Source organism: Sarcophilus harrisii, chromosome 3 (genome assembly GCF_902635505.1).
Source record: "Sarcophilus harrisii chromosome 3, mSarHar1.11, whole genome shotgun sequence".
Taxonomy (NCBI): Eukaryota; Metazoa; Chordata; class Mammalia; order Dasyuromorphia; family Dasyuridae; genus Sarcophilus; species Sarcophilus harrisii.
The window spans coordinates 500,167,128-500,190,693 of record NC_045428.1 but is presented as its reverse complement, the minus strand read 5'-3'; the positions used below and the strand labels follow the sequence as shown (position 1 = coordinate 500,190,693).

Genomic DNA, 23,566 nt, shown 5'->3' with positions numbered 1-23,566 from the left:
GGGCAAGGTACTTAACTTCAACCTACTTCAGTTTCTTTGTCTATAAAATGGGAATACGAATAGTATCCAGGATTGTTGAGGTTTAAATGAGATATTTGTAAAATGCTTCATTTTTTTTTTTTGCATTGTTTTTAAAACATTGCTTTATTTTAAATTATATGGTTATTTTTGGTTTGGGGTTGTTGGGTTTTTGTTGTTGTTGTTGTTGTTGTTTTGTTTTTGATCAGCAAAAATCTGTCCTCTTTTCTACCTTTCCTGACAATGAGAAAGAAAAAAAAAACCCTCCAACTTCCCATTACAGATACATGTAATCACGCAAAATAATTTCCACGTCAACTGTTTAAAAACAGTATGCTTTATTCTTCACTCTGACTCCCATTTCTCTATCAGCTTATGGATAACATGTTTCAAGGCCCTAATTTTTTTTATAACTGAATTACCATATTTTTGTTATATAAATTGTTCTCCCAGTTCTGTTTACTTCACTTTGTATCAGTTCATATAAGTTTAATCCAGTTTCTCTGAAGCCATTTCCTTCATCATTTCTTATAGTACAGTGTATTCCATTACATTTACATACCATAACTTGTTTACCATTCCTCAGAAAATGAATAGTCCTTCATATTTCCATTCTTTGCAACCTTAGAAAGATATATATATATATATATATATATATATATATATATATATATATAAACTCCTTAGAGTTTGATTTGTTTAAAACTGATCTTTTTTCCTAATTCCTCATTCTCGCTTATTTTCCTGTTATGTGAAATATATTTCTTAACTGTTTCTCTTTGTGTTTCTCTCTCTGTGTGTATGTCAAGTATTTTTATTTCCTTCACTAATATAGATAAAAATGAGGTCCAGATTTCAGCTTTTCCCCTTACTCTCTTTTCCTTGTTTGTATAAGTGTTTACTTGTCCACCCTACTTATGTGAGATAATTTTTCATTTAATAAGCATTTATTAAGTGCCTACAGCGTGCACTGTGTTAATCATTTGGGATATAAAGAGAGTCAAAAGTCAGTCCCTGCCCTCAAGAAACTTATATTTTAATGGGAGAAAGAAACAGATATGTATAAAGAAGCTATATACAAGATAAATAAATAATTAATGGAGGGAAAGCACTAGAAATAAAAGGGGTTAGAGCAAGAGGCTTAAAAATAAGAGGGTTGGGAAAAAAGGTTTGCTGGAGAAGATAAGCTTTTACTTGGGACTTAAAGGAAGTTAGTAGATGTAGATGAGTGAGGAGAGCATTCTAGCTATGGGAGACAGTCAGAGAAAGTGTCCTGGCCAGAGATTGAAATGACTTTTTTGTGGGACAGCAAGGAGGCCAGTTAGTGTCACTGGATTGAAGAAGTATATGATAGGGATTAGGTGTCAGAAGACTGGAAGAGGAAGAGAGGACTAGGTTCTGAATGTCTTTCTACTAAGTTTTGTTGGTTAACTTATTATTTATTGATTACATATCTTTTGTTCTTTTGTTCCTTTATAGTGATGACTGTCAGGTTATGTGTAATTTTCACTGTGACTCCTTAGTTTTTGAATTTTTTTTTCTTTCTGGTTGCTTACAATATATTTGACCTGAGTTTTGACTATATAAAATGTCTGGGCTGGTTTTATTGCTGTTTTCTTGGATGATTCAGTGGAGTGTTTTCCCAAAATTTCAGAGATAGGCTCTCCTAAATTGGTGTGGTCCAGGATAGTCTGATTGCCGCCGCCCCGTCCCCCCTCCCCCCAGCGCCCCCTTCTGAGCTCTACAAATTTCCTGATCTGAGTTTAGATCTGAGTAGCATTATATTGCTCGATTCAACTTACTCTAAGCCCTTTGGGAATGTCTTCTGGTTCAGAGTAACAAAATTGTGGATACTTCTTTGGGGCAGAGGTGGTAACCTGAGATTCTGTCTTGCTTCTGAAGGGATCAGAATCATATAATTGCTGCTCACTTCTGAACTTGCTCCTTTCTTTGGCTGCTTCTTGCCAAGGAATGTTACCTGTGTGTATAAGTATCCCCTGTAGTCCTTCATGATTCTTTGAACTGGGTAGTGGGTAACAAAGCTGCCAGATGGTATCCATTCTATTGTAGATCCTGATATGGGTCTGGAAACTCTTCTTTTTCTGGGTGCTGGAATACTCTGTTAACTTCATCTGGCTATTGTCCTTTCCCACTCAGTGTTCATAGACTCTTTAATTTGGTTCTCTGTGAAAACCTGGATTGAAAAGTGACTCCTGATTTTTTTCTTGAATTTCCCTATCAAGTTTTGGAATTTGTGTTTTCTGAATCTGTTTGGACAAATTTTGGTGGAGAGCTTACTATATCTGCAGTGATGGTTGGCTTTGCCTTGGAAAGCTTTAAAGTCCTATGCAAATTGTCCCATGAGTCTTAGTATAGGTTTAAGTGGATGTTATTACTATTATTATTATTAATTATAATTTTCATCATTTCTGCTATATTACCTTGTCCCTTGTTAAGTAGAATAGCCTAAGAAGTTCTAGGAAGAAATGACCAATCTAACTGATGGGCTCAGGGTCCACTTATTGAGGAGTGAGAGACTTGAGCTAAATCTGAAAGAAAGGTTATAAGTTAAATAGGTAGAAGATAGAGAATGGCCAGTTCAGATGCCTGGAGATAAGAAAGGATAGGACTGTATTGGCTGGAATAGAGATTGTATGAAAGGGAAATGTAAATTATGCTATTAAAATAGTTCAGGAGAGAGGTCATGCCAGTCTGAATTTCAAATGTTTGTAATAAAAATTAACATTTGTTATTACAATGTGTAATAATACATTTCTCTGTGTGCCTAGGGCTGTGCGCTAAATACTTTATAATTATTATCTCATTTGATTTTAATAACAAACCCTGAGAAGTAGATGCTATTATTATCCCCGTATTGTAGATGAGAAAATTGAGGCAAGCAGGATAAGTGATTTGCTGAGGATTACTTAGCTAGTATCTAGGACTAGATTTGAGCTTAGATCTTCCTGAAGTTTTCCAGGCTTGGCTTTCTATCCACTTTTATCATTTGGCTACCCCAGCTGCTTTCATTAATAGTTGAACTGAGGAAATAGATATGAGTGAGAGTATAGAAGTAGCGTTGATGACACAGATAAGTCAGTGGCAAAACTGGAACAAGATGAATTTTTTGACTTAAAGAAGGCCCTCTCCATACTATATGTCATTGGGTGTGTTTTCATGCTCTTGTTCTTCTTTCCTCTGGTATATGTAATACATTAGGACATGTACTGACATGTTTCTTATAAGACTAGGAGTAGTCCAGAGCTTTATTTTATAGGAATAGTAAGAACAAGTTAACTGCACAGTTTTGAGAAAGAAAACTTCATATAAGTAAGTTTCCAGCTTTTTGTTATAATCATTTATACTTTGATTTATACTTGTGAAGTTACTAGTTTTTTTTTTCATAAGAATCTAAAAATATGCTCTCTATGCTTTTTTTCTCCTACCCCTAAACTACTTATACATGGATTAAAAAAAAAAATTAAGATGCTTCTGGAAAAACAGAGATTCTGAGGCTTTAAGGACTAATTTAATTAAAGGGCATGGGTTATTTTTATGTTTTCTTCATAGTTTTATCTGACTTTTCCTTTCTCCCACTCCTACCCCTCTTTAGTTTGAGAATATTTGTGAGAGAAGCAAGATTCTTTGGTTAAGTTCCTGAGAAGCCACCAGAAAATGAGATTATAGCATATTTGAAATAAAGTGGAGAAAGTGATTCATATTCAGATACTGAAAGCTACTCATGATCCAAGTTGGAGAAATGATGTTTTCACCTAAGCCAACTTCATTTGTATCTGACTAAAATAGAAATGACAAATACATTCTTTTGTGTCTTTCCTAAATGTAGAAATTAGTCTTTTATACAATAGTTATAAAACTAATTAAAAGTATAATTCAACAAAACATTTATTAAGCAAGTCAGTGTATAATCTAATAGGAACATTCAACTACTTACCTGCCTATGCGATCTTAATTACTTGATACTTCATCTGTTTTTATAAAGAGTTAAACTAGATGATCTCTATATATTCTCTTTTAGCCCTAAATCCAGTGAAGCAATGGGACTATCCATTGTGGTTTGAAAAGCAATACTAATTGTGACTTGAGAAATTTTGATTCAGTTCTACAAATATTTATTAAGCATCTACTATATGCAAATCTCTATAAGAGGCAGCTTCTCAATCACATTTCTTATCCTTTAAGGGCTACATTTTCCTCTTTGCTATATTTATACATTTTTCCTTTCTTCCCCTCTTATAATTGGACAGTGATAGTCCAATTTGCCAAGCCAGACCAGAAAACTGTATTTATTTCTTCTTTGCTGTATTTCTACATTTTTCCTTTCTTCCCCTCTTATAATTGGACAATGATAGTCCAATTTTCTAAGCCAGACCAGAAAACTGTATTTATTTCCTCTTTGCTGTATTTTTACATTTTTCCTTTCTTCCCCTCTTATAATCGGACAGTGATATCCAGTTTGCTAAACCAGACCAGAAAACTGTATTTAGAAATCAAATTATTCAACAAGTGCCCATGTTCACAGTGACTTGTGAAGAGTTCCAGAGAAGTGCTATACTATTTTGGAAAGACCATTGGGATTTAAAGCATAAAAATAAAAATCTTAGATTCAAATTCAGCTCCTATTTAATAGCCATTGGACCTTGGGCAAATTTCTGAGCCTCACATTTCTCCTTTATAAAATGAATATTTTATACTTGGAATGTTATATTTATAATATAATTCTATAATATATAATATTTATTCATAAGATTAATACTTGTAATATTGACTTCCCAAGACTCTTATGTGAATAATAACCACAAGTAATATATGTTTTTCTGATTTGAAAAACATTTATCCTACAGCAATCATATAATGCAGTTTATTCAAGTATTAGTTTTTCCATTTTCCTCATGAGGCTGAGGCACAGAAAGATAAAAGTGTCTTGACTTAAGAACCCGTAACTTGGAGACAGAATTTGAACCTAAGTATTTTGATGATCTTTCTCCTTTATCAAGCTGCCTCTCTAATAAAATGAGATAGATGATATAATTTATATAAAATGATTCATAAATCTCAAAGTGTTATGGAAATATAAACCTTTATTAAAATGGCAGAATTAGACTTCTTTTCCTGATTGGAATTTGAGCACTCTAAAGATGCTAGATGCTTATTTGCCATGAGCAGACCAGGAAAAAGTAATAGACCCATCATATAGGTCAAAGAATCATAGGTTTAGCATTGAAGGTACCTTAATGGTCTTTTGGTCATTAGCCTGAAGAAGGTGAAGTCTGAGGCTCAGAGATATCAAATAATATTCCTGGGGTAATGTGGGTATTAACTATCAGAATCTGTATTTGAACCCAGCTCTTCTAACACAAAGTCCAGTGCTTCCATAAACTGTCCCCTGGAAAATCCGTGTAGTAGAAGTTTTTAATGATTGCATTTAAGGAATAAACTAATTGTTGTCAAATTTTTGGTTCTGAAAATAGCAGTAGCCCTTAAAATTTTGAAAAGGCTTTAAATGAACTTAGATTTTGGAGATGGATATTACTGCTATCCTCAATTCAAAGTTTCATGATTGTAATTACTGTTTGCTCTTCACAGGAAGTATAACTGATAAAGGCTATTTGGCTATTGGAAATGAGGGTGATGGTAGAAAGAGTATATCCCTTTGCAGAACCTAGCTTTGTATTTTAAATTTGTGGTTTTAGCATGGAAAAAGAGTGTGCCAAAGGGCCATATAGTGTGGAGAGGAGGAATTAGGTGTTTGTCTGCCATGGGAAAACTTGAGACTTTGGACATATATGTCTCTTTACCTTAATGTATATCAAGTTTTTTTTTTAATTCTATAAAATACAAGTTGGGATCATTAATCTTGATAATCTGTCTCTCAAAAGATCATTTTGAGGGTCAAAGGAGGAGAATTATATAAAGGGGATACTTTTGGTGTTTTTAATCATTATTTAATGGAATTTTTGTCCTGTAAATTTTTTGCTTGCTGTTCAATTATACATGCAAATAAATGCACATTTATACATAACTATATTTATAAGTAAAGAAGGCCTTTCTCTCTTGTTATTTTTTCCACAAACATTAAGCACCTTCTCTTTGCAGAATTCTTTGATAGAAAGGAGACAGAAAAATTTTAGATGAGACTTGAGGCTTAGATATCTTGAAGTTTGTAAAATGTTACATATGCCAAGATAAGAAAGAGTAATACATGTTATAACATAAATGCACTAGAGAGTTATAGAACAATATGCTATATGAGATCCAAGAAAGTAGGTTGTTACAAGAAAGAATCAAAGAAAGCTTTAAGGAAGAAGATAGCATCAGAGTGAGGCATTTAAAAATGAACAGGAGTTATACAAAGACAGCAAAAGAAGACATATTAAACATTTCCTCTGCTAACAGTTTCTGATAATAAGGGTGCATGGCATCATCTTTATTGGAGGTATTATATATTAGATGGGAGAAACAGGTTTTTTTTTGTTTGTTTTTGTTTTACTGTTTTTGTGGATGATGATAACAATTACTTAACAGTCAGTTCTGGTGGAATACCAGCTTTTAAAAACCAAACCACTTCCTCAGACCCTAGATTATGAAGTTGAAAGAGAAGACAGAAAATTTAAAAGCTTGTATATCCAGTTAACTTGACTGATGAGGTAATTTGGTTCATTTTTACTTCAATATCCATTAGGCAGTTTTTTTTTTTTTTTCATTTATTTTATGGTTACTTAGTGGTATAGCTGTCTTTATTAGAAAAACAAACCTAATGGAAGTGGAGAGAAATTTCCATAAAGAGGTTTCCATAGTACTCAGATTAGGACCAATTGCTGCAACAGTTGGAATGAGAACTTTGAAGAATTTAAAAATAAGGATATTTGTTCAGTTTTTATGTATTTGGTGATAAATGCCTCTTCACTTCAACTGAGTGATTGTGGAAACTCAAGCATTAAGGAGGGGAAAAAGAAACCCAAGTACAAGACTTGTGTTATTTATTAAATAATATTCTTTATTGCCAGGCGGAAATAGAAGTGGGATGCCATGGGCCTTCAAATCTATGTTCCTATGAGGACAGTGATGGGCTTATTAAGAATGAGTATGACAGGCCAGAAGTTAGCTTTATAAGTTTCCTTTTTGTATAGAAAAAATGCCATCTCTGGGATATGTTAGACATGTTGCCTTCTTTTTGTTGTTCCTTTTTGGTGAATGTTACCTGTTATATGCTTTGGGATAATTGAGTACAGTACTTGGTTAAGAGGAATAAGTGTGTGATACAAAAATGATTCCAGATTTACTTAAGACATAGAAAGTCTTATTTGTGATGCCAGCTGTTATTGAGGTTCATCAGAAGCTAGCTAGAAGCTAGATAGCTTATTAGGAAAAGAGGGAGAACTTCTTGACTTTTGAGTCAAAAGCAAAAGTAAGGGACAGTTAATTCTTACAAGATTCATGTTTGTTGTTTGACGGGTGACAGGGAAATGGTTTTGTGGTGTTAAGTGAAAATTATAGAGGTACTTATGGTCTTTTCTTCTTTTGAATTCTTGTAAAATGCTAAACTTCAATGTACAAAGGTCCTAACAAGGGAGAAAGGCCTTCTTTACTTATTAATATAGTTATGCATAAATATGCATTTGCATGTATAGTTTTAACAGCAAACAAATTAATTCATTTATATTTCTCAAGTGAGAAAGGATGGAAACTTAACACAAGTTTAAAAATCCTAAGAAGCAAAACCATCTTTTTATAAACATAATAAGAATAGCTATGGAGAACCAGATATTATGGAAAGGATTGCAGCAGCTAAAGTTTTGTTGGCTTTGTTGTAATACTTTCTTTAGATATCTAATTTTGAGGAACAAAATTAGAATACTTAAGAAAAGAAACCAGAAGATCTTTCTCAAATATTATTTGCTGTTATTACTTCAAAAGATTTTTGATTTCACCTTTCTTGGAACATATCACATCTCTTCTACATTTAGTATATCTTTTGTATAAATATGTAATGGAGATCTGGTGGTCAATGTGGTGGTGAACTTCTCTCTACTTAATATGAACACCAAAAAAAGAGGTACAGTTCATTATCAGGTCTATACTTAAAGCTTTTCTAATTTGTTAGGCGCTGTCAGAACCTTTTAAAGCCCATAGTTGTATCTTTTTTATATATGTATCTTGGATATAGTCTAATTTTAGAGCTGGAAGGACTTGTGGAGGTCCTCTAGCCCAAAGCTTAAACTACAGGTCATGGTTCCACATGGGATCACATAACTAAATGTGGGGGTTACAAAAAAAATTTGGCAGTAGTTTAAACTATCAAATATTTCACCGTAATTTAATTCTTTATGTCAAAATAAATAAGTGCATCCATCCCTTTAGTATATAAATATGCTTTCATCTTTAATAAATAGTAAAATTGTATGTATACTAAAGAATTATTTTAAAATAAATTTCTTTATGGTTAATTATCAGTAAAGTTTGATTTATTTGTATACTTATTTCATACTAATATACCTGGGGTCACATAAAAATTTCTTGGACAAAAAAGGGTTGCAAGTGAAAAAGTTTAGAAGCTCTGCTTTAGCCCAACTTCTTTTTTTTTTTTTTTTTTAAATCTTCTTGACTCTCCATTTTACATATGAGGAATATAAGTCCCAGAAAAATTAAAAGACTTTTCATATAGCAAGTTAGTAGAAGAGCTATGATTAGACTCCAGATCTTGTGTAGCAGGCTAATATTCTTTCAACAAAGTACACTTTGCATAAATCTAGTAAAGGCATAGTCATATGGTTAAAAAAAAAAAAAAAGCTTAACTTGGAATTAGGAAATCTGACAGCATAAGAATGTGTTCCAAGAAAAGGCTGTTCTCCCTCCTAAGAGAGAAAGAAACACAGAAGTTATTTGTTGATACAAGTATTCTGGAGATCACCTGGACAGAAAGGGAAAGAGATGAGTTCAGAAAATAAAACTATTGGCCTATCACCAAGGCATGATTTATACTGATGGGAGGCTTTGATTATTAGAAAATTTTATTTAATTATCAGCAAAGCTTTCTCATCTCAAATTAGAGCATATTATAGCAAAGGAGAGAAATCTGGGATAGGGGAAATAACAATAGGAAGGATCAGTTTTCTGAAGAGAATGATGCACAGAGACCTCATCAGTCAGCTTAAATGTTTAAAACATCGGGTATCCTAAAAGTTTTTGAACAGTTCTCCCTCATCCTGCTTTCCTGCCTCCCTTGGTATTTTTTCCTCCTCTAGATTGTAAGATCCTTGGGGACAGAAACTTTTTATTAATTTCATCTCCAACTTTTAATACTGTACCTGGTGCTTGGTAGGCCCTTATTAAATGTTTATTGGATTGCATTAAACTATTAAAGTTTTATATATAGGAGAGAAACAGAAGAGTTTACACACTCCTGCAAATCAAGTCTTCTTCCTGACTCCAGGACTAGTGTTGTATCTACTGTGTCATCTAACTGCCCCAAAATTATCAAGTCGTAAAGTTGAGAATGAGGAAATTCTGGCTAGAGAAGCTGAGGTCAATAAAAAGTTTTTTTGTTTTTTTTTTTAAACAGTAGCTTTTTATTTTTCAAAATGCTTGAAAAGATAAAAAAGATTTTCTAAAAGCTATTTTGGAGACAAGAGGAAGATCAAAAAATAATTAGATAAAATAATAGAACAAAGGCAAAAATGCTTAATTCTGATTTTGCTTTATTTTAAAAATAATTTTTGTTAACATCTTTCATTTTTGTGTCACCTTCATTTCCAAGAGTATTCATTCACTGTGACAGTTCAGCAAAACTAATTTATCATTGAGTCTGATAGTAAATGAAGTTTTCCATATCCATAGGTCCCCCTCACCCCCTCATCCCTGCAAAGAATGGAGAAGTACATATTCTCATCTCTTCTTTGGAGTCAAGCTTGTTCATAGTTATACAACACTTAATTTAGTTTGTTATTTCCATTTGCATTGGAAGCTTAGTTTTTATTGCCAAAGAGAATGACTTTGCAATGGACATGACGATAAAAGTTACTAATAGGAAATCAAAATCTTACTTATTTTGGATAACTCTTTGTCCTTGATGAATTCAAATCACATGGCACATATAAACAATCTCCCTGGATGCAAAAAGATCTAGTAGATCTGACTGATGAGCTATTTTCGGTGATATTTGAGGTTGTGGGAAAAATGGGCCAGAGAAGTATGAATGTCCCAGTTTTCAAAATTGGAAAGGGAACAAAATTTCCATAGTATAGGCCACTGAGTTTAGCCTTGATTCCTTGGAAGTTTTGTAGAATGAATCATTAAAAAAATAGTTAGTGAATATTTGCAGTGCATAACGTAGTGCCTAGTATGTAGTAAGCACTTAACAAATATTATTTAATTTAATTAGATAATAATACGTTTAGACTAGATAGTCATTAATAGTTCAGTGACAGCTTGATAGTTTTCCAGTGAAGTACCTCAGGAATCAGGAAATAGGTGTTTGATCCTACATTGTTTTAACATTCTATTCAGTGATGATTTTGAAGGTAGGCATAGTATGGTCATCAAATTTGCAGGTGCCACATTTGGGAAGAGATAGCTAACATATTGGCTACTACATAGTTGGAATTCTCTGCTTCCTAATCTCCAACTTTTGTCTCTCTGATTTCCTTCAAGCGTCAGCTAACGTTCTGCTTTCTGCATGAGATTTTCCTAGGTCTGTTTAATCTTAGTGTTTTTTTTTCTCAAATTATTTCCACTTTATTCTGTAGATAGCTTGTTTGTTCATAGTTTCTACATGTTGTCTGCCTTCATTGGACTGTGAGCTTCTTGAGAACAAACTGATTTTTTGCCTTTCCTTGTATCTCTGTGCCTAGCATACCTGGCACATAGTAAGTGCTTAAAAATGCTTTTTAATTTGACTTGGCTTAGGCAAAATCTTATGTGATCTCAACAGGAGCAAACTTTGAATTGAATCTAGCGAGATGAAATTTAATAAACATAAATGTAATTACATTTGGGTAAAAAAAACTTCTAAGTGTTGAATAAAGATGGAAACATCATTTTCATGATCTGGGTTTTGGTGAATAAGTCTTAAATTCACTGTGGGTTAGTGGGTAGTGCAATTTCTAAAAATGGTAATGTGGCCTTGGGTTATATTAAGAGAGGCACAGCTTTCAGGAATAAGGTATGTTTCTTCTATTTCCCACCATATTGTGAAGTATTGAGTTCAATTCTGGGCACCACACTTTAAGAAAGAAATTGATACTAGAGAGTGATCAGAGGAGGATAATAGGAGGGTCATAATAAAGAGTCTTGAATCCATGTCCTTGAGCATTGGTTGAAGGAATTGGGAACATTCATCCTGGAGAAGGAAAGATTCAGGATGGGTTTTATTATGGCTTTCTACAAGTATTTGAACAGGAGGGATTATGGTTCATTGGAAACTTATCAACATCTTGTCAACATATACCAAGATATAAGATCAAAATGGATTCATAAACATAAAGCGTGATAAAATAAGCAAATTAGAAGAGCAGTGAATAGTTTAGATCTGTGGAGAAGAGAAGAATTTATATCCAAACAAGAGAGAGAGAGAGCATAATTAAATGTAAAATGGACAATTTTGGTTAAATTAAATTATATTCTTTAAATTAAAAAGGTTTTGCACAAGTAAAATTAATGCATCCAAGATTAGAAGGAAAGCAGAAAGCTTGGAAACAAATTTTTAGAAAGTGTCTCTGATAAAAGCTTCATTTCTCAAATATGTAGAAGACTGATTAAAAATTGTAAGACTGCAACTCATCCCTCAACAAATGGTCAAAGGATATGAACAGGTAGTTTTCAGATGAAGAAATTAAAGCTATCTACAGTTATATGAAAAAAATGTTCTAATTAAATATTGACTAGAAAAATGCAAATTGAAACAATTCTGAAGCACCACTTCATACCTATTAGATTGACTAATGTGACAGAAAAGGTAATTAATTATAAAGGGGATATGAGAAAATTGGAACACTAATGCACTCTTAGTAGAATTGTGAATTGATCCAACTATTCTGGAATGCCCAAAGGGTGATCAAACTATTCATTCACTTTGATCCAACATACAGACTAATAAGTCTATATCCCATAGAAATTTAAAAAGAGGTGGGCGGGGGAATACCTAATTGTATGAAAATATTGATAGCGCTCTTTTTGTGGTAGCAAAGAACTGGAAATTGAGGAAAATATCCATCAGTTGGGGAATGGCAGAATAGGTTGTGGTATGTGATTATGATTGTGATGAAATATTAATTGTGCTTTAAAATATTATAAGCAGGAAGATTTCAAAAAAGCTTGGAAAGACTTGAACTGATGCAGGACCAGGGGAACATTGTACATAGGAGCAGCAATACTGTACAATGACCAATTCTAAATGACTTAACTATTCTTAGCAATCCAATAATCCAAAACAATTCCAAAGAACTGTGATGAAAAATATTACCCATCTCCATGGAAAGAACTGATGGGATCAGAATGCAGATTGAAGCAGATGATAATATATTTTCAATGTTTTTCTCCTCCCTTTGGGATTGTGTCTTTTTTTCACAATATGACTGATGGTGATGTGTTTTGTATGATAGAACATGTATAATCTATATCAAACTGCTTACTGTTTTAGGAAGGGGAGAAGTGAGGAAGGGACAGAGAAAATTTGGAACTGGAATTGTTTTTGAAAAAAATACATGTAACTGGGGAAAAATAAAATATTATTAAAAAGAAAAAGAAAAGACAGACTGATGGGCTTGGAAGTACAGGATCTAATTTCAGATATCCATTCTGTCTTTAACTACCTGTGTGATAATCTCTCTCAGTCTGTTTCCTTCTTTGTAAAATGAGGGGATCGGACTAGTTGACTACAAAGATCTCTTTGCTCCAAATCCTTTGACCATATGATTTTTGTGAAGAAGGAAATAGTGTGTTCATCAAATTATCAGGTGCCACATTTGGGAAGAGCCACCTAACCTATGGAAGCAGTTCAATGGCTCAGTGCACAGAGCTCTGGGCTTGGAGTCAGAAAGACTTGAGTCTAAATCTGGCCCCAGACACTTACTGGCTATGTAATCCTAGGCAGTCACTTAACTTCTGTTAGCCTAATTTATTGGAGAAGGAAATATACCATATCAGCAACTCGACCAAGAAAACCTCAAAAATGTGGTTATGAAAAGCTGGACATTACTGAACAACAGCAAGCTAACATATTAGCAAGCTTTTTCATCACTTGTCTCTCATGGTCAGACTCTCTACTTTCTAATCTCCATCTTCTGATTCCCTGGCTTCTAGGATTAGAATTCGTTAGCTTGTAAAAAGGATATTTCTATAGCTAGATCTCCGAAATGGAGAGGAATGAGTAATTTTTGGGGACATGGGGGTTTGCAGTACCTTCTTACTAGGCTGGAATGACATTAGAGTACTTTGTTTTATCTTTTCTTATACTGTACAGTGAATTATTTTGCTTTGTGTATTTTTAGCTAAGTTATGATATGAGTTAAAAAAAACATGTTCAGGCATGTTAGAGGGAAAGATTCCAAAAAAAATATGGATGGGCTCCATGTTCTTTTCATTCACCCTAAAATATAACAAAAACTTAAAGCTTTAGATCAGTCAAAAATAGGATTTTTGGTCCTAAATTCTAGTTTTTCTGTGGACAGTACTTTGCTATAGTGGAGTATATGGTATGATAGGCTTAGAGATGATTATCCTTTTGCCAGGAAAGTATGGAGACTATGTTTTGGACCTTAAATGAACTTCAGACATCATTTTTAGTCTAGTGTCTACATTTACCTGATAAACTGTGATCTAGGTCAAATTAAATGACTTGCCCTAAATCACAGAGGCATGCAAGTAGCAAAACCAGGGTCACAACCTAGCTCTTCTGATTCCACATGTAGCATTCATCTCACTTTAGTTAGTTACCTAAAGAGTATTAGATTTCAAGTCAGAAGAGCTAGGTTCAAATTCTGACTTTGTTATTTATTAGTTGTGACTTCAGGCTAGTTATTCATGTTCATGGGCATCTGTCATGTGGTCAGATTAGATGACCTCAGAGATCTCCTCCAGCTCCAAAACAGTGATTTGGAATCTCTTCCTAATCTTGATTAGATGTAGCTCTAGAGTTTTAGAATCTTAGAGCTGAAAGGAACCTTAAAAATTATTTAGTGCAGTGCCTTTATTTTGCAGAGTAGGAAACTGAAGCCCAGAGGAGAGAAACTAATTTTCTTGAAATATTTGGTAAGTTAGTGGCAGAGTGAGGACTCAAACTCAGGTTTCTCATATCTATTGAAGTGCTTGTATTGCTGCTATTTTATATGTCCTCACTGTAGTATCTTGCCTTTTCAAGCTTCCATAGGAACCAGAGAAATATGTCTGGCCTTTAGGAGGGACTAGCTTTATTGACTTCGTGAATAAGACTTATTTTTCTAGTTTTACTTATATTCTTTTAACTGTATGGTTTTTGGATTGCACAAAAATGCAGAACAATTGAATTTTAAGCCACGGTGAAGTGCTGATTTGGCAAGAGCTTAGTATGATAAGCTTACTTAAAAATTAGAGATTTGATTTAGTCTCAAAGCACTCATTTAAGATCAGTCTGCTGTAACCAAGTCCTTAGGGGAAAGATGATTCTAGGGTTGACTTTAAACTCTTCTATCTCTTGTGTAATTTGTATTTTTAGTTGAGGGAAGAAAAATTAGAAGAGGAGAAAAGCTCTGAGGATCTGATCCACAAACTCTTACTGGAGGACATTGAAGCAGGGAAAAAGAGAATGGAAGAACTACAGAAAAAAGATGAGCCATTAGTTCTCGTAAGTAATCTCTTTTTAATAATAATAATGACAATAATAATTCATATTTATAAACTGTTTTCTTTTGTGATGGATAAAAATTGAAATAACTGAGAAAACAAAGGTTCAGTCTTCTGAGCACATGCATTTATTAAGCAACATATGGCAGTTGCTTAACAAAGTGGGGTCAAACTTGCTCAGCTTAGGCCTAGATTCTGAATCCAGGAGATTCAGATTTTTGTCCATTAAAAACAATTAGTCAAATAAGACTAACTGATCAAGAGAAAACAGCAAATCTGATTTCTAATTGTATGAAATAGTAGGAACTTTCCAAACTGGAAGTGGGAGAACAAAAAGGTGCAATTTCCTGAAATCAGAAAAGTAGGTGTTCCATTCCCCCATTTATACCTCCTGCAATGTCTTGTGTATAATCAAAGGAACATGGAAACAATAACTGATAGATCAGTATGGGACCAATTTTCAGGTAAGACATAAAAGTTGCTCGAGATGAGCAACTGTGAGAAAAATGCTTGTTATCAGTCTTTATGTGAGAAAATTCCTTGCATCTGGCTTTGGATTTGATTGAGTTTCTGGTCAGCATAGCCTATCTTTTTGGTTAGGAGTCTCTGAATAGCAGGTAGAGGTGGTCCATTTTCCAAGCAACACAGGAACAATGCAGTAAGGTTTTCTGTCAGGTCCTGCAGTTGAATCAAGTTTTCTCGCAGGATAGAAGTTGCACTAGACCAATTTCTTGAATAGAAAGGAAACTTGGAACTAAGCTCCAGCCAAAATTGAGTCACAAGATGGATTTGATGTGGTCCACTCAGTTGGCATATTTAACCACTTGATATCTTAACCCTCTCAGTTCCCTCAATTTCCTCACCTTACAACCCCTGATAGAATTTTCATCAACTGACCTTCTGTCACAGCGAGGCTTAGTGATGAAGCACTTCAGAATGCACTTGAGTTGGGGTCCAGTGAAACTATGGGGCTTCCTACTTCATGAAAAATAGAGAACTTAGTAAGGACAGTCCATAATAGCATTAAGATATGAGTGGAAAAAATCAGATTTGTGTGGACACAGGTTAAAGATTCCTAAATAGGATGGGGTAGGGAAGTAGAAGGAAGGAAAGACAGTATCAAATACTCCCTCAAAATCTCTTGTGTTCTTATATTACTTTGCTATACCTTACTTTAAGCAGTCCCTGTGCAAAATTACATTTCTGGGAACACAAAGACAAAAATGTAATAATCCTTTTACTTGAAGAAGCTGAGACTCAATCATTCTTAAGCCTTAGACAAGAAAAGCATTGGACTTGATGTCAGAAGATTTAGGTTCAAAGTTTGGCTTTAACATTTAAAGTCTTTGTGACTTTTGGCAAGCCACTTAATCTCCCTTGGTCCTTATTTCATCATTTATAAAATGGGAATAAGGACACTGGTGTGTTCCTTCCTTATTTCAGAGTTGTGAGAAAAAGACCAAAAAACTGTGAACTTTTTACATGTATACAACTACTTACAAATGGTCATTTATTTATTAAAACATGCCTGTGGGTACTTTTATTTCTTATTTGTATTTGAAAAGAATAAAGTTGATTTCTAATGTGAGATATTTTATCCATTATTCTTCTCCCTTGCCCTTTCAATGCATTCCTCTTTCTCACTCATTCTTCTTTTGAGATCATTATATCCTCTGTCTAGGTAGATTTCTTCTAACTGCCTTAATGATGATGCAATTCTTCGGGATACATGTATTATCTCTACTTATAGGAATCTAAACAGTTTAACCTTGTTTATTAAGTCTTTTATGATTTCTCATTCATATTTGCATTTTTATACTTCTTTTGGTTCTTGTGTTTAAATGTTAAGTTTTCTATTCAGCTCAGGTTTTTTCATCAGGAATCCTTGAGAATAATTTTTTCATTAAATATCCGTGCTTTCTTCTGTAGGTTATTTTTTATTGTAATCCTAGCTTCTTTGCCTTTTGGAATCTCATGTTTCAAGCCCTCCAACTTGTCTGTAAGGGTAGTTGCTAAATTTTACGTGATCCTGACTGTTTTATATGTGGATTTATTCTTTCTTGTTGCTTGCAGTATTTTCTTCTTGACCTGAGAGCACAGGTTATTTTTTTTATTTGTATGTGTGTGTTTGTATGTGTATGCATGTGTAAATACACACGCATCTGTGCACATATGTGTATACCAGTATAGTGTATGTGCTCGTGTGTGTGTGTGTGTGTGTGTGTGTGAAATTCTGAGAATTTTCATTTTGGGATTTCTTTCAAGAGATGACTAGTACAGGGAGATGATCTGAGAGAGAATTGAAGGGGTCAAGGGATTGAAAATCACAATGAGAATGGAATAGGATTTTTTAAGGGAAAAAAGAAGAGGGGGTGAAAAGCAATAGATTATGGTCAGATAAGGGAATTTTAGAATTCTTGAATAGAAGTGGTACATTTGTAAGTGATGGCAAGATCAAAACATGATAATCTCTGTGTGATTGAGCTGGGGTGTTAAGAGTAACTCATAGGAGAAGAGTAGATTGTAAAACTTATGTTTAGGTTTATATAAGGGAGAGTCAGTGCATGTATTGAAGTCCCCTAATATGAGCGCAGAAGTTGGGGAGGAAAGAAAAATTGTGAGCTGGGCACCACATTCCTTGAGGAAGAAAGGGAAGTCTAGACAACAGCTACCAGGATTTTGCTTGGGTGGTAGACATGAATAGCATGAACCTTAAAGGAAGAGGTTACTGTGATAGAAGAGGAGAACCTGAAGGTGGGGAACAAGGAATATTTCAACTTCCATGTCTAGGCCAGTGAATTAAGAATGGGTGAAAGTGCAGACATTAGTAAAAAGAGTGGTTAGGAAAGTTGTATTATAGAGAAAGCCAAGATTCAAGTTAGAACATGAAAGGAGTGGGAAAGGAAAAGATTCAAATGAAGGAGAGTTTGTTTCCTATGGAACAACCATTGAACAAGACACAGGGGAAACTTGAGTGGCATTTGATTGGAACTTTGGAGTGGGAGTGTTAAAAGAGTATGGGAATAAGAAATTGAGTAGTGGGATATGGGGAACAGGGTTTGAATGATTACTTCCATTCTTTACAATCAGGCTATATATCATTTTCAAATTTATTTTACATTTCTTCCCTTTGTACATTCTGATTTTCACCCAATCTGTGATTCCAGAACTCTTCATTACATCTGTGCTTTTGCATTTTTGATCTTGCCTATAATGTATTCCCTCCTTATTTCTGCCTCCTAGAAATTGGACTCTTCATTGAACTTTAATTTCAAGGCTGAACTATAGTACAATCATACAGTCTTTCTTAATCCTTCAATTGTTATTGGGCAATCAAAGCATTTGTAGTTTTTCTCATCTGTGCATCTTACATGTTTTGAGTAGACTTTTTGAGAGCAAGGACTCTTTTGAATGTTTTTTGTCTTTGTATCTGGAAAACTTACGGTGGTGTCTTGCATATAATAGACACTCAATAAATGCTAATTCATTTGAAGTAGTTTGCCTAAGATTCTAATGAGGTAATGAGTAAATAAATGCACAGAGATTTTATTATGGACTTAGGATTCTGTTCTTCAGGCTCTTGAAAAGCAAATGATTTGAATTTTGGGAAGATCTTCTATATGCTATTTGCCAGATATTTGGGGGGTTATTCTAGTTATATTATTAAATGTTGTTACTATTATCAACAATAACTCACATGTGTGTGATGCTTTATGGCTTATGGAATGCTTCCTTCTTACCAATTTTGTAAGATTATATAGTGAACCCAGAATAAAAACTTGATGAACTAACAAATGCAGAGGACACTTCCTAATCTTCAATAAATGCTTACTCAGCATCCCCTCCCTGGTAAGAACAGAATGCAACTCCACACCCTGACAGTTTCTCTTTCTCTCCAGTGCCACAAAGATCCAAACTCCAAGCAATAAAAATTTGCCTAGTCTGCAGTAGCCATTTGGCAACATTCTATACGTAACTTGAGCTGAGGAACAGAGGGAAGAGGCAGGATATATGTCTATGTTTGTAATAAAACTTGAGATTTCACCATAACCCTCATCTTGTAGCAGTATTGTGGAGATCCAAACATGACAAAATTTCCACAGTCTGATAGCTACATGGCACCTCTGTATCACTGAGCCAGAGAATTGAATAATGGAGGAAAGTGGGAAGGATATATCTATTGAGGACTTGGGGCAAATCCATTAAGCCTGAGGAAAAGAGCATGGCATGCAGCTAGAGCCCTTCTCCCCTCCCTTTTCTCCCCAAGTCACTTGGGAGAGAGACCAAGGCTGGTGAACCATGAATTACCCAGGTTATGATTTAGTCCCCAGGGAAACCATCATCTGAGGGGAAAGGAAGTCAGAAAGTGACCAGTAAGGATTGTACTTGGTTCTGAGAATTACAAAACAGTAGAAGCTCAGAATCTTGTAGTTTGTCGATTACTGTTGATCTTTATCTAGCTGGAAAGATGAAGCCCAACCTTCTAGTTTCTGCACAGCACCTTTCCTGATGCCCTCAGTAACTACTGTCCTATTCTACTTTGTGATTATTTTATGTTTGTTTTGTAAATAGTTATAAGTATACTCTTTTGCCCAAGATAATATAAGCTCTTTGAGAGCAGGGATTGTTTCATTTGGTTGTCTTTGTTTTCCCAGTGCCTAGAAGATAGTCAGGACTGAAAAAAAAATGGTTGTTGATCAATTAACAAAATATAACATGCATGAGACAGTTGGAAAAAGGAATTAAAAAAACAAACATAAGTGGTCATATAGAAGATTTTGTTGTATGGATTGTCTTTGTCATAAGGAATTGGTAGAAAATTCAATCAGATAAATGTGAAAATATGTAAAGAAGAATTGTACATGTTTAACATATTGGATTACTTGCTGTCTAGAGGAGGGAGTGGGGGAAAGAGAAAAATTGGAATACAAGATCTTGCAAGGATGAATGTTGAAAACTATCTTTGCATATATTTTGAAAATTAAAAAAAACTATTAATTTTTTATTATAGCTTTTTATTTACAAGCTATATGCTTGGGTAATTTTTCAGCATTGACCCTTACAAAACCTTTTGTTCCAACTTTTCCCCTCCTTCCCTCCATCCCCTCACCTCAATGGCAGATAGACCCATACATGTTAAATATATTATAAGTATATGTTAAATACAATATATGTTTACATATCTATACAGTTATTTTGCTGCACAAGAAAAAATTGGACTAAGACATAAGGTAAAAATAACCTGAGGAGGAAATAAAAAATACAAGTGAACAAAAACACAGGAAGTGGAAATGCTATGTTGTGGTTCACATTCAATTTCCATAGTTCTTTCACTGGGTATAGCTGGTTCTCTTCATTATTGAACAAGTGGAACTGATTTGGTTTATCTCATTGTTGAAGAGAGCTACGTCCATCAGAATTAATCACCATATAGTATTGTTGTTGAGGTATATAATGATCTCCTGGTCCTGCTCACTTCACTCAGCATCAGTTCATGTAGGTCTCTCCAGACTTTTCTGAAATCTTCCTGCTGGTCATTTCTTATAAAACAATAATATTCCATAACATTCATATACCACAACTTATTCAGCCATTCTCCAATTGATGGACATCCATTCGATTTCCAATTTCTAGCCACTACAAAAAGGGCTGCCACAGATGTTTTTGCACATACAAGTCCCATTCCCTTCTTTAAGATTTCTTTGAGATATAAGCCCAGTAGTAACACTGCTGAATCAAAGGGTATGCACAGATTGATAACCTTTGGGGCATAGTTCCAAATTGCTCTCCAGAATGGTTGGATTCGTTCACAATTCCACCAGCAATGCATCAGTGGCCCAGTTTTCCTACCTCAACATTCAGCATTATCTTTTTTTGTCATCCTAACCAATCTGACAGGTGTGTAGTGGTATCTCAGGGTTGTCTTAATTTGCATTTCTCTGATTAATAATGATTTGGAGCATTTTTTCATATGGCTAGAAATAGTTTCTATCTCTTCATTTGAAAATTGTCTGTTCATATCCTTTGACCATTTATCAATTGGAGAATGGCTTGATTTCTTATAAATTAGAGTCAGTTCTCTCTATATTTTGGAAATGAGGCCTTTATCAGAACCTTTGATTGTAAAAATATATTCCCCGTTTATTGCTTCCCTTCTAATCTTGTCTGCAATAGTTTTTGTTTGTACAAAAGCTTTTTAATTTGATATAATCAAAGTTTTCTATTTTGTGATCAATAATGATCTCTAGTTCTTCTTTGGTCACAAATTCCTTTCTCCTCCACAAGTCTGACAAGTAAACTATCCTGTTCTTCTAATTTATTTATAATCTCATTATTTATGCCTAGATCATGAACCCATTTTGACCTTATCTTGGTGTACGGTGTTAAGTGTGGGTCAGTGCCTAATTTCTGCTGTACTAAGTTCCAATTTTCCCAGCAGTTTTTGTCAAACAGTGAATTCTTATCCCAAAAGCTGGGGTCTTTGGGTTTGTCAAAAAATAGATTGCTATAGTTATTGACTATTTTCTCCTGTGAACCTAACCTATTCCACTGATCAACTAGTCTGTTTCTTAGCCAATACCAAATAGTTTTGGTGACTGCTGCTTTATAATATAGTTTTAGATCTGATATAGCTAGGCCACCTTCATTTGATTCTTTTTTCATTAGTTCCCTTTAACGTCTTGACCTTTTGTTCTTCCAGATGAATTTTATGATTTTTTTCCAGGTCATTAAAATAGTTTTTTGGGAGTCTGATTGGTATAGCACTAAATAAATAGATTAGTTTAGGTAGTATTGTCATTATTATATTCGCTCGACCTATCCAAGAGCACTTAATAATTTTCCATTTGGTTAGATCTGACTTTATTTTTGTGGAAAGTGTTTTGTAGTTTTGCTCATATAGTTCCTGACTTTCCCTTGGCATAGATTCCCAAATATTTTATACTATTGGCAGCTGCTTTAAATGGAATTACTCTTTGTATCTTTGTTGGATTTTGTTACTGATATATAAGAATGCTGATGAGTTATGTGGGTTTATTTTGGATCTTGCAACTTTGCTAAAGGTGTGGATTATTTCTAATAGCTTTTTAATAGAATCTCTGGGGTTCTCCAAGTATACCATCATATCATCTGCAAAGAGTAATAATTTGGTTTCCTCATTACCCACTCTAATTCCTTTAATCTCTTTCTCAGCTCTTTTATTGCCAAAGCTAGCATTTCTAATACAATATTGAATAGTAATGATGATAGTGGGGAACCTTGTTTCACTCCTGATCTTATTGGAAATGGTTCCAATTTATCCCCATTACATATGATGCTTGCTTACTGACGGTTTTAAATAGATGCTACTAACTATGTTAAGGAAAAGCCCATTTATTCTTATATTTTCAAGTGTTTTTAATAGGAATGGATGTTGGATTTTATAAAATGCTTTTTCTGCATCTATTGAGATGATCATATGGTTTTTGTTAATTTGGTTATTGATATAGTCAATTATGCTAATAGTTTTCCTAATATTAAACCAGCCCTGCATTCCACTACTTGGTCATGGTGTATTATCCTGGGGATGATTTTCTGTTATCTTTTTGCTACTATTTTATTTAAGATTTTTGCATCAATATATTGGTCTATAATTTTCTTTCTCTGTTTTCAACTTACCTGGTTTATGTATCAGTATCATGTCAATGTCATAAAAGGAATTTGCTAGGAGTCCTTCATTCCCTATTTTTCAAATAGTTTATATAACATTGGAGTAAATTGTTCTTTAAATGTTTGGTAGAATTTACATGTAAATCCATCTGGTCCTGGGGATTTTTTCTTAGGGAATTTATTAAAGCTATTAGTTTTTTAAAAAAACATTTCAAAAAAGAAAATTCAATCAGATCAGTTTAAGAAATCAGTGTATTTTTTGCCTTGTGATGGAAATAGAGTGATTATCTTGATTTTATAGAAGAGAAAGTTGAGTTGCACGGAGTCCTACAGTAATAGAGTAGAGCTAGTTCTAAGCTTATTCTTAGTCTGTCCTTTTTTTAGCAGAGTATACAATTGTCATTTTTGATTTGACCTGGGGAAGTTTAATATTGCCTTACCTCTTTTAAAACATAACATGATTAACACTGAAATTAAGTCTTCATTTTGAAGTTATTTCTAATCATAGTCATATTTGTTTTCTCCAAATTTCAGCATTATTTTAAAAAAAATTTTAAGAGGAGAGAATTCTGATGACTGGTAATATTTGGAAGAAGATAGAAGTCAGATACCAAAGAAACATTTAAAACGAGACTTTCTGCTTGACTAAGAGAGATGAAAAAGTTAATTTCACTCCAGACTGGGGTTTAAAATGTTATAAATTGTGTCTCTTTTTACCTAAAATCTCCTTCAATATAGCCTAATAAATATCCCTGATTACTACTTAATCTTCAGTAGTTCCGAATCATTGGAGATTTTCCAGGAGAAGCTGGACATCCACTTGTCAAGGATTTGTAAAGGGAATTTTGATTTAATTAAATGTGATGATTGTCACCGCTTTTGGCTTCTTCCCCAGTGGCTTGTAGGGGCTTCCCCACTGGGAATGTTTAGTACTCAAAGTTAAAGAGAGCGCTCAAGGCCAGCCCAGGCCTTCCTCCTGTTTCTATCCTTTGTCACTTCAAGGAATTTCATTTCAAGAAATAGGGATCCTGAAAATAGATAAAAGCTTCCCTGCCTTTGTAGC

The 23,566-nt window shown here is 34.0% G+C and overlaps 1 protein-coding gene and 1 long non-coding RNA gene across 3 annotated transcripts in view; one reads left to right on the top strand and one right to left on the bottom strand.

Annotated features, from left to right (window-relative positions):
- Positions 1-23,566, top strand: part of RNF169 (ring finger protein 169) — an 83,469-nt gene that overhangs the window by 33,527 nt on the left and 26,376 nt on the right. Inside the window, exon 3 of one of the 2 annotated variants that reach the window (XM_031961400.1) lies at positions 14,729-14,857. The exons of the other annotated variant lie outside the window; for it this stretch is intronic. Within the exon in view, the coding sequence (XP_031817260.1) occupies positions 14,729-14,857 (129 nt within the window). The remainder of the gene's footprint in view (positions 1-14,728; positions 14,858-23,566) is intronic. 2 annotated transcript variants of the gene reach the window in all.
- The window catches only part of LOC116422589, a 53,562-nt gene that overhangs the window by 25,084 nt on the left and 4,912 nt on the right, over positions 1-23,566 (bottom strand). The gene's annotated exons all lie outside the window — the stretch shown is intronic.